The sequence below is a fragment of the Phyllopteryx taeniolatus genome, chromosome 16 (assembly GCF_024500385.1).
Source record: "Phyllopteryx taeniolatus isolate TA_2022b chromosome 16, UOR_Ptae_1.2, whole genome shotgun sequence".
Lineage (NCBI taxonomy): Eukaryota > Metazoa > Chordata > Actinopteri > Syngnathiformes > Syngnathidae > Phyllopteryx > Phyllopteryx taeniolatus.
This window is the reverse complement of record NC_084517.1, coordinates 2,003,311-2,015,456: the sequence shown is the minus strand read 5'-3', so window position 1 is coordinate 2,015,456 and position 12,146 is coordinate 2,003,311. Positions and strand designations below refer to the sequence as shown.

General features: G+C 42.3%; 1 protein-coding gene across 1 annotated transcript in view; it reads left to right on the top strand.

The window, feature by feature from the left end:
* rgs9a (regulator of G protein signaling 9a) overlaps positions 1-12,146 on the top strand; it is a 29,425-nt gene that overhangs the window by 6,031 nt on the left and 11,248 nt on the right. Inside the window, exons 6-14 of the mRNA XM_061750061.1 lie at positions 138-196; positions 497-573; positions 726-807; positions 911-973; positions 3,425-3,454; positions 6,578-6,639; positions 6,785-6,898; positions 8,037-8,152; positions 8,305-8,392. Of these exons, the coding sequence (XP_061606045.1) occupies positions 138-196; positions 497-573; positions 726-807; positions 911-973; positions 3,425-3,454; positions 6,578-6,639; positions 6,785-6,898; positions 8,037-8,152; positions 8,305-8,392 (691 nt within the window). The remainder of the gene's footprint in view (positions 1-137; positions 197-496; positions 574-725; positions 808-910; positions 974-3,424; positions 3,455-6,577; positions 6,640-6,784; positions 6,899-8,036; positions 8,153-8,304; positions 8,393-12,146) is intronic.

The window sequence follows — 12,146 nt, the reverse complement described above, 5'->3', positions numbered from 1 at the left end:
GTTACCTAAATAAAACGTGAATTATATTTTTATGGCAGGAATGTAATTATTTAGCAAAATGTGTCTATATTATGCAATGTATATTGTTTAGAATAATGAAAATAATAATTTAAAATATTTTCTGATTATTTTTCTAGCCATTTACCTGGCAAAAAGAAACATCCGCAAGAAAGGCATGATGGAACCCTATGAACAGGTAACAGTGTAGAAAGCAACTTCCTTATTTTAGGGATAACATAGTATTTGATAAGCATTGTGTCTTATGCTGTTTATGGCAAGTCATGAGGTTTCGTGAGTTGATTGTTTTTAATGTGGCTCATAGCTATGTGCACTGGATTCAAGTAATTACAAAATGGCCACATTTGAGAAGGAACAGGCACCAATTGTCGCAAATGAGGAAGCTTCTTGTCTGATGTTCAGGATTTTACACTTTATTAATGTAATGGTTCACAACAGGGGGTAACTTTTTAACTTCCTACATTTATTTTCAAATCAGGCGCAGTACAACCACCTGCATAAATGGCTATACCACAAGTGGGACTTTATCGTGATGCAGGCCACTGAGCAGTACAAGTATGTGATGCCATCATTTACTTATTTTCAATTAGTGTCATTCAATTTGTTTAAATACAACACAGATTGATGGGGGACAAAGAATAATAAAATATTGAAAGTTTAGCTCCTACTATAACACTGTTACCAATTTTTTTTTTCATGTGTACTAGAGCTGGTAGAGAAAGAAATAAGTCAGATCGTGTGGTGTTCGATTGCCAGGAGAGAGCTTACTGGATTGTGAACAGGCCACCGGTAAGTGTTTTCATGTGTGTTTTGAATATAAATAGATTATGAGTGACATGCTATGTTTGAAAATGTACATTTTGCACAACAATGTTTTTCTATATGTGTCCAGCGTCGTACTCATAGTGCTTTGGATAATGGTCCGGACCGCCTTATTGATCCCAACACAGATGAGGTAACAAGGTCAGTCTTCAGTCTTCACTCTTCACTCACTCACTCACTCACTCACTCACTTTGTCTGTGACTCACTCACTCACGTGGTCTTCCTCCCACTCACCCATTCACTTACAATGTAAAAATAACAATAATAAAAATAAGCAGAGGGAGTATTTCAATCTCCCCTGTTGCATAGCAAAACCGTTCCAGTACAAAAGCATATACAGACCCTTTCCCAAAAAATTTGAATATCATGGAAAGGTTTATTTATTTCCATAACTCCATTCGAAAAGTTAAACTTTCATAAATTATAGATTCAGGGCCCACAATTTAAACAATTTCAAGTATTTATTTGTTTTATTTTTACATAATTTGGGCTTCCAGCTCATAAAACCCACAAAATCAGGAATTCGAAAAATTAGAACACTGTGAAGAAATCATTTACTTCTCAGTTTTTGTAGAAAAAAAGAAAGAAATTAGGGTCACATTAAAACAATCAAAATATGGTACTTTCAAAACAAAATGTTAATCTTCAATATTTGGTTGGGAATCCCTTTGCTTTAATCACTGCCTTGATGCGCTGTGGCATTGAGGCAATCAGCCTGTGGCATTGCCTGGGAATTATGGAAGCCCAGATTTTTTTGACGCTTAATGTCAGTTCTTTGTTTTTGGGTCTGGTGCCCCTCATTATCCTCTTGATAAAACCCCATAGATTCTCAATGGGGTTTAGATCCGGCAAGTTGGCTGGCCAGTCAAGCACTGTGATGGCATGGGCATCAAACCAGGTTTTGGTGCTTCTGGCGGTATGGGCAGCGGCCAGGTCCCGCTGGAAGATGAAATCTGCATCTCCATACAGATCCTCAGCAGAAGGAATCATCAAGTCCTCTAAAACATTCTGGTAGACTGTTGCGGTAAACTTGGATTTAAGAAAGCAGAGTTTACCAACACCTGCACTGGACATTGCACCCCAAATCATGACAGACTGTGGATATTTCACACTGGACCTCAAGCAGCTTGGGTTCTGTTCTTCACCAGTCTTCCTCCAAACCCTTGGAGATTGACTCCCGAATGAACGCTACACTTTACTTTCACTGCAAAAGAGGACCTTGGACCACTGGCCAACAGTCCAGTCCTTCTTCGCCTTGGCCCAGTTGAGACGCATCCTACGTTGGCTCAGGCTCAGAAGTGGCTTGCCCAGAGGAACCCAACAGTTGTAGCCCATCTCTCGGATATGTCTGAATGTGGTGGTTTTTGAAGCTGTGACTCCCACCTCATTCCACTCTTTCTGGATCTCTGCTAGATTCTTGAACTTTCTCTGTTTGATGATCCGCTGAAGCCCATGGTCATCTTTTGCTGGTGCATCTTCTCCTGCCACATTTTGTCCTTCCACTAGACTTTCAATTGATAAGCTTGGACACAGCACTCTGTGAACAGCCAGCCTCCTTAGCTATGAACCTTTATAGCTTACCCATCCTATGGAGGGTATCAATGATGGTCTTCTGGCCAGTTATCAAGACTGCAGTCTTCAACGCTTTTTGATAGAGAGATACTTTTTGCAGACTGGTTTAAAAAAACTGACATGAACATATTTTATCCTTATATAAAATGGCATTTTTGTCAAATATCTGCTTTGGAAGTGCACAGTACTACGTGGCCCCCTGGCAGCGCTGATGAAGAAATTGTCCCCCCCCCTCCATCATTTAAGTACTTTTTACTTAGAGTCTGCTTTTTTTCTTCTAAAGATTGCTTTCATGCAACAGACCAAATTTGCAGTCATGTTGATGTGTTGTCTTTTAAAATTAATATTTAGAATTCAGATGATATTACTTTAAAGCTAATCGTGATTGTGTCTTTTAGGTAACTTTTAATTGCAAATCTCTCTGTTTCGAACTTACAGTTAAAATATGGAATAAAAAAAGACTCATTAAACTCCATTATTGTTGTTTGTTCACGTGTCTTGTTCTGACTGTGTTAATGCACATTCAATACAAGTGACCTAAGAGGCGTTAACAACTAGTAGTTTTGAGGCGAAAATCGGAACCACCCTAAATTGAAGCAAGTAGAGCCAAGCAGAGGTATCATGTGTGGAGGATTTGGGTGTTGCAAGGCCCACACTTTTTCCGAGGAAAACGTTTAACACCTACAGTTTTTCTGCTCACACGAATTTATTCACTTTGTTTTGTCCCTCTTTTCTTTCAGATTTCTTTTCATAATGATGATGAGCGTGACAGTCAATCTTCTGTGTAAACTACAATCGTGTAAATTCCAGTCTATGTACAATTCCAGTCCACATAGGGAAATGTAGCAGACACAATTCCCATACGTTTCCTTTAATTGTCTAGAAATTACAGTAGTTTAATTAGTGATAACAATATTTTTTATTGCCCAACACCCTGTGGTTGATCAGTTAGTTGTCTGTGGAACAATTACATTTTCCCTTTGTGATACAACAAATGTGTTTGGCTTTCAGAAAATCTCATTTGACCAATACAGACGCGTGGTAAGCATCAAGTCGTGTGTGTGTGTGTGTGTGTGTGTGTGTGTGTGTGTATGTGTGTGTGTGTTTAAATAATACTTGCTGTTATAGTCTTGAGAGTGCATTCAGGGCAAACCCTCATTTTCAATCATATGAAGATGACCTAGGACAGAATTGTTGTTGATTTTTTTAACAGACCAAACTCTATTAAAAAAAGTTAGATTCAAAAGCAAAATAATTATTGATCATGTTATTGAAATGGTACATAATGCAGCCCTATGGAATGCAGCCCCATGGGGGGCACAAGCCAGTGCAAACTGTAGGCCGGTCCCAAGCCTGGATAAATGCAGAGGGTTGCGTCAGGAAGTGCATCCGGCTTAAAACCTTGCCAAACAAATATGAGCGTTCATCCAAAGAATTCCATACCGGATCGGTCGTGGCGCGGGTTAACAACGTCCGCCACCGGCGGCGTCAACCTGCAGGGTGCCGTTGGAAATTCAGCTACTGTGGGTCGAAGTCGAAGAAGAAGAAGAGGTGGAAAGCGGGTTCTTCGGCAGAAAGAATGTTGGGACTATGACAGGAAAATCTCGGGAGTTGGTTGACATGATGATTAGGAGAAAGGTTGATATATTGTGTGTCCACGAGACCAGGTGGAAAGGCAGTAAGGCTAGAAGTTTAGGGGCAGGGTTGAAATTATTTTACCATGGTGTAGATGGGAAGAGAAATGGAGTCGGGGTTATTTTAAAAGAAGAGTTGGCTAAGAATGTCTTGGAGGTGACAAGAGTATCAGATCGAGTGATGAGGCTGAAACTTGAAATTGAGGGTGTTATGTTTAATGTGATTACTGGCTATGCCCCACAGGTAGGATGTGACCTAGAGGTGAAAGAGAAATTCTGGAAGGAGCTCGACGAAGTAGTTCTGAGCATCCCAGACAGAGAGAGAGTCGTGATTGGTGCAGATTGTAATGGACATGTTGGTGAAGGAAATAGGGGTGATGAAGAAGTGATGGGTATGTACGGCATCCAGAAAAGGAACTTGGAGGGACAGATAGTGGTAGACTTTGCAAAAAGGATGAAAATGGCTGTAGTGAACAGTTTTTTTCCAGAAGAGGCACGGACATAGGGTGACCTACAAGAGCGGAGATAGAAGCACGCAGGTGGATTACATCTTGTGCAGACGATGTAATCTGAAGGAGGTTACCGACTGTAAGGTAGGGCTAGGGGAGAGTGTGGCCGGACAGCATAGGATGGTAGTGTGTAAGATGACTCTGGTGGTGGGGAGGAAGATTAGGAAGACAAAGGCAGAGCAGAGAACCATGTGGTGGAAGCTGAGACAGGACGAGTGTTGTGCAGCTTTTCGGGAAGAGGTGAGACAGGCTCTCGAGGGACAGGAGGAGCTTCCAGAAGACTGGACCACTGCAGCCAAGGTGACCAGAGAGGCAGGCAGGAGAGTACTGGGTGTATCTTCTGGCAGGAAAGGAGAGAAGGCAACTTCGTGGTGGAACCTCACAGTACAGGAAATCATACAAGGAAAAAGTTTAGCTAAGAAGAATTGGGACACTGAGAGGACCGAGGAGAGGCTAAAGCAATACATTGAGATGCGACACAGGGCAAAGGTAGAGGTGGCAATGGCCAAACAGGAGGCATATGATGACATGTATGGTAGGTTGGACACTAAAGGAGGAGAAAAGGATCTATACAGGCTGGCCAGACAGAAGGATAGAGATGGGAAGGATGTGCAGCAGGTTAGGGTGATTAAGGATAGAGATGGAAATATGTTGACTGGTGCCACCAGTGTGCTAGCTAGATGGAAAGAATACTTCGAGGAGTTGATTAATGAGGAAAATGAGAGAGAAGGGAGAGTAGAAGAGGCAAGTGTGGTGGACCAGGAAGTGGCAATGATTAGTAAGGGGGAAGTTAGAAAGGCATTAAAGAGGATGAAAAATGGAAAGGCAGTTGGTCCTGATGAGATTCCTGTGGAGGTATGGAAGCATCTGGGAGAGGTGACTGTGGAGTTTTTGACCAGCTTGTTCAATAGAATTCTAGCGCGTGAGAAGATGCCTGAGGAATGGAGGAAAAGTGTGCTGGCGCCCATTTTTAAGAACAAAGGTGATGTGCAGAGCTGTGGGAACTATAGAGGAATAAAGTTGTTGAGCCACACAATGAAGTTATGGAAAAGAGTAGTGGAGGCTAGACTCAGAACAGAAGTAAGTATTTGCGAGCGACAGTATGGTTTCATGCCTAGAAAGACTACCACAGATGCATTATCTGCCTTAAGGATGTTGATGGAAAAGTACAGAGAAGGTCAGAAGGAGCTACATTGTGTCTTTGTAGATCTAGAGAAAGCCAATGACAGAGTACCCAGAGAGGAACTGTGGAACTGCATGCGGAAGTCTGGAGTGGGAGAGAAGTATGTTAGAATAATACAGGACATGTACGAGGGCAGCAGAACAGCGGTGAGGTGTGATGTAGGTGTGACAGATTAATTTAAGGTGGAGGTGGGACTGTATCAGGTATCAGCCCCTTCCTGTTTGCAGTGGTGATGGATAGGCTGACAGATGAAGTTAGACTGGAATCCCTGTGGACCATGATGTTTGCAGATGACATTGTGATCTGCAGCGAAAGCAGGGAACAGGTGGCGGAACAGTTAGAAAGATGGAGGCATGCACTGGTAAGCAGAGGAATGAAGATTAGCCGAAGTAAGATGTTGAGGTTTGCTCTCGGAGTGACCAGGTTGGATAAAATTAGAAATGAGCTCATCAGAGGGACAGCCAAGGTTCGATGTTTTGGAGACAAAGTTAGAGAGAGCAGACTTTGATGATTTGAACACGTCCAGAGGAGAAATAGTGAGTATATTGGTAGAAGGATGGTGAGGATGAAGCTGCCAGGCAAGAGAGCTAGAGAAAGACAAAAGAGAAGGTTGCTGGATGTCCCGAGGGAAGACATGAGGGCAGTTGGTGTTCGAGAGGAGGATGCAGGAGATAGGCTTACATGGAAAAGGATGACACGCTGTGGCGACCCCTAAAGGGACAACCCAAAGTTATTGAAATGGTACATGGTAACATTTGTGTGGAATTTGAGTGTCTGTTGTAGAGTAGTTTGTGTCTGCAAATGAAATTACATTTTATCTTACTGTCTTTTATTCTAGAACATGTTCTACCAACAAGCCATCATGAGGTCCAAAGTCAAATCTAGTGTGTCACTTGGAGCGTAAGTTCTTGTAGAATTAGTTAATTATATTGGAGGTTTTCCTTCTAATGATGCCTTTCCAAAAATGATGCCTATCTAAGTTTTAGTTACATGCCAAGCACATCATCTTTTGTCAATAAGTCTCATAATAATTGTGTGTCCACAGACTGGTCAAGTACATCACAACCTACAAAAACCATGATCCTTTTCTGGCACCCTGCCTACCCAGCAACCCCTGGCAGACAGACAACGACTCATACTGGACTGTCAATATGAGAAGGTGAGCGTATTTGTGTATGATACATATTACATTCTGTGTAATAAAAAGAGCATACCAAATTTCCGGCGGCACGGTGGCCGACTGGTTAGAGCGTCAGCCTCACAGTTCTGAGGTGCGGGGTTCAATCCCCGTCCCCGCCTGTGTGGAGTTTGCATGTTCTCCCCGTGCCTGCGTGGGTTTTCTCCGGGCACTCCGGTTTCCTCCCACATCCCAAAAACATGCATTAATTGGAGACTCTAAATTGCCCGTAGGCATGACTGTGAGTGCGAATGGTTGTTAGTTTCTATGTGCCCTGCGATTGGCTGGCAACCAGTTCAGGGTGTACCCCGCCTCCTGCCCGATGACAGCTGAGATAGGCTCCAGCACGCCCGCGACCCTAGTGAGGAGAAGCGGCTCAGAAAATGGATGGATGGATACCAAATTTCCTCTACTGCAGAGATTACAATGCTTTTATTTAGGGTAAGGACTTTCTTAGAGAGGAGCCTTATTTGTTCAAGTATATTTTCAATGTCCCCACAAATATAACATTTAATTAAAATAATAGTCATTCATTCATCTTCCGTTCCACTTATCCTCACTAGGGTCGAGGGCGTGCTGCAGCCTATCTCAGCTATCTTCGGGCGGGAGGCGGGGTACACCTCGAACTGGTTGCCAGTCAATCGAAGGGCACATATAAACAAACAACCGTTCGCACTCACATTCATACCTGCGGGCAATATAGCGTATTCAATTAACCTACCCTGCATGTTTTTGGGATGTGGGAGGAAACCGGAGTACCCGGAGAAAACCCATGCAGGCACGGAGAGGACATGCAAACTCCACATGGCGGGGCCGGGATTTTAACCCCAGTCCTCAGAACTGTGAGGCAGATGTGCTAACCAGTCGTCCACCGTGCCGCCTTAAAATAATATATCACAAATAATATAAATTATAATAGATAACCTATAATAGTCATCCTTATTAATTATATTTCAATAAAATATAATTTTATTCATGGTTCCCCTTCCCACTGGTCTGCTGTGCTGAACTCACCTGTACAAATGTGCATAAGAAACGGTACCGCACAGTATAATGATCGGCATAAAAAATGCTTCATCCAGCTTTTCTGCAAGCTGTTAAAAAAAGTTTTTGTGAATAGGGTTGAGATCCCAACTAAAATGCGAGTCGAGCGTTGGTCCTTCAGCTTGTTCGAGCTACTGACTGATCTACGAGGCAGGGATGACTTCAAGATCTTCCTCAAGAAGGAATTTAGCGGTATGGGATTACATTTTCTTAAATACTATATTTCCAACTGAGCATTTTCCAGTTACTTAATGACTTGGTTTCACCATTCCCTGTGCTTTCTATGGAGCCCTTTTGCTTATATTTTAATACTCACATATTACTTGTAATTCTGCTCATTCTAGGGGAAAATTTAGCCTTCTGGGAAGCTGCTGAGGAGCTGAAGTGGGGAACTGCAGCTTCCATGTCAACTAAAGCTGAGACAATTTTCAAGTAAGCCAGAAAAAAATACATTTTGGAAGCTAAGTGAGAAAAGATAGTTTAACAGCCACATGCCAAGCAAATGAAAAAAGACTGCAGCAGTCTGTTCTGATAGGACTATAAAACTATGCACATTAAAAGAGTTTGAGTGAGGAAATGATTCACTTGACAACAATTCAAGCAGTTTGATGGTTTAAAAACAATGTGAGACACACACATTTAAATGCCAGCATCACAATCTGTGTATCATTAGTTCTTTATATTTTCAATTAGCGAAAGAACATTAAAAAGTGAAAGTGACTGATGATTTGTTATTTGTTTTAAAACGTGAAAAAAAATATTTGACTTTTCATATTGTAGTTTTAGGCTTGGATCAAAAATACATTCACCATTTTCTGAACCGCTTATCTTCACGAGGGTCGCGGGTGTACTGGCGCCTATCTCAGCTGACTTCAGGCAAGAGGCGGGGTACACCCTGAACTGGTTGCCAGCCAATTGCAAGCTGCATTTATTTTGTTTTATTTTTATGTATTTATTGATTTTGTCCTGTTCGGCTGTTAGGCAGGCATAATGGAGGATCTGTATCCCTTTTATGCCGGAACCGTTTTAATGTGTCTAATACTAAGAAACCACAGCGGCAGCTTAAAAACGCCACTGTGGTTTCTTAGTATTATAATGGGTATTTATTGAGAATCAGAATCGATCAGTCGAACAGAGCAAAGTTTCAAGAGGGGAGTGAGAAAAGAAGACAAAAGACAAAGCACTAATTGTAAACAAGATGAAAAAAGTAAATCCTTATATATCTAGAACAATGAAACATTAGATATGAGTGTTGCAGTAGTGCTACACCCTGTGAGGGAAGGACAGGACAATATAGGACAGGACATGGACAGGAGAGGAAGCATGCTGTACAAGTGTCGTGAACCCGGCTGTACAACTGAAGTGTGGTGGGAGTGGCTATGTAAATTATAAACGTCTATAGGATCAGAGTGTGAGTGAGGGGATACCCAAGCAATTCGCGGGGCATGAGATGGGCGCCCCAACAGCAAGCAGACATCCAACCCGGGGGCCCCGGCCTCAGGAGCACTGCCATGAAGCTAGTGAGAACCCACCTTCCCCCCATTACTATGACTGCCATCTCCCGACTGGCAGTCATTGGCCCTACCCTATGTATCATTCCCCCCGTGTGGTGTGCATTAAAATCTGGAGAGGACAGTGAGCCGAGAGAGGGGGCTGCCAACTCGGTCTAAAATGTGAGAAAATAAATAAATAAATAAAAATAAAAATAAACAAACCACAAGTACATAAATGAATAAGAAAAAATCCAGAGAATGACAAATAGAATAATAATCAAGCAACAACAACAACCTCGACAACAAAGATTACAGAAGGCAAAAGTTTATGCATAGTGTACCGAGTAAAGTGTGTTCTATGGAGCACTTTCTATTGTATAAACTGTAAATTTGTGTTTTTTTTTTTGGTCATTCTAAACATACGATCTCCTTTTATTCTGACAGAATAAACAACAGCAGAACCTCCGTAAAGATTTCACTGTCCACTCATGCTCCTACACAAAGAAAATACAGATGACATCGGCAACCCGGAAGTCAGTTCGGCTTGTCACAGCGTTAAGACAGCGGTCTTCAACTGTTAAAAATACTATTATTAAATGTAACTCCGCTGACATGTACCCATTATTTGACAGGAAAAGACATAACAATAACATTGAGACTAAAGATGCATAATAAACCAAGAGAAACATTAGGAAAGTTCAGGAGTACCAACTGAATGAAATATGGTCATCCACCTCTCCCACAGGACGATTGTACAAAAGGGCAGAGGCGGGGCCGCAGAAAAAATTTATAGTGGGGAGCACAGAAGAAGAAATTACAGGAGGAGCAGGAGCACCGAGCTACATACACAGTTTACACAGGATCGGGAGGCATTTTCCTGTCAGGCAGCAACAGATTTTGTGTAATTATACATAAACTTCATTAAACATACAGATTGACCCAGTTACAGGGGCACAAGCCAGTGCAAATTGTAGGCCGGTCCCAAGCCCGGATAAATATAGAGGGTTGCGTCAGGAAGGGCATCCATCTTAAAACTTTGCTAAAAAAATATGATCATTCATTCAAATAATTCTAATTTTTACCTGTGGCCTGGGTTAAAAACAACCACCACCAGCCCCATTAACCTACAGGGAGCCAGTAAAAATTCAGCTCCTGTGGGCCGAAGATGAAGGAGATGTGAAAAGCGGCTTCTTTGGGAGAAAGAAAAGAGGAAAGCACAGAGCCTATAACTGAATGTGAGGTCTTTGAATGTTGGGACTATGACATGAAAAGCTTGGGAGTTGGTTGACATGATGATTAGGAGAAAGGTTGATAGATTGTGTGTCCATGAGACCAGGTGGAAAGGCAGTAAGGATAGAAGTTTAGGAGGAGGGTTTAAATTATTTTACCATGCTGTAGATGGGAAGAGTAGAGTATAAGTATTATTAGTTATTCTAAAGGAAGTGTTAGCTAAGAATATCTTGGAAATGAAAAGAGTATCACATTGAATAATGAGGCTGAAATGTGAAATTGAGGGTGTTATGTATAATGTGATTAGTGACTATGCCCCATAGGTAGGATGTGACCGCAAGGTGAAAGAGAAATTCTGGAACGAGCTAGATGAAGTAGTTCTGAGCATCCCACATAGAGAGAGATCTGTGATTGATGCAGATTGTAATGGACATGTTGGTGAAGGAAACCAGGGTGATGAAAAAGTGATGGGGAAGTTTGGCATCCAGGAAAGGAACTTGGAGGGACCGATGGTGGAAGGATGGAAATGGCTCTATGTAAACACTTTCTTCTGGAAGAGGCAGGAACATAGGGTGACCTACAAAAGCGGAGGTAGATGCATGCAGGTGGATTACAACTTTTGCTGACGATGTAATCTAAATGAGGTTACTGACTGTAAGGTAGTCGTGGTAGGGGAGAGTGTGGCTAGACAGCATAGGATGGTGGTGTGTAAAATGACTCCAGTGGTGGGGAGGAAGATTAAGAAGACCAAGGCAGAACAGAGAACCAGGTGGTGGAAGCTGAGAAAGGAAGAGTGTTGTGCAGCTTTTCAAGAAGGGGTGAGACAGGCTCTTGGTGGACAGGAGGAGCTTCCAGAAGACTGGCCCAGTACAGACAGCGTGATCAGAGAGACAGGCAGGAGAATACTTTGTGTATCTTCTGGTAGAAAAGGGGAGAAGGAGACTTGGTGGTGAAATCTCAAAGTACAGGAAATCATATAAGGAAAGAGGTTAGCTAAGAAGAAGTGCGACACTGAGAGGACTGAGGAGAGGAGAAAGGATTACATGGAGATGTTATGTAGGGCAAAGGTAGAGGTGACAAAGGCCAAATAAGAGGCATATGATGACATGTATATGCCAGGTTGGACACTAAAGAAGGAGATAAGGATCTATACAGGTTGGTCAGACAGAGGGATAGAGATGGGAAGGATGTGCAGCAGGTTAGGGTAATTAAGGATAGAAAGGCACTAAGGAGGAAGAAAAATGGGAAGGTAGTTGGTCCTGATGACATTCCTGTGACGGTATGGCAGCATCTAGGAGAGGGGGCTGTGGTGTTTTTGACCACCTTGTTCATCAGAATTCTAGCAGGTGAGAAGATGCCTGAGGAATGGAAGTGTACCCATTTTTAAGAACAAGGGTGATGTACAGAGCTGTGGGAACTATAGAGGAATAAAGTTGATGAGCCACACAATTAAGTTATGGGAA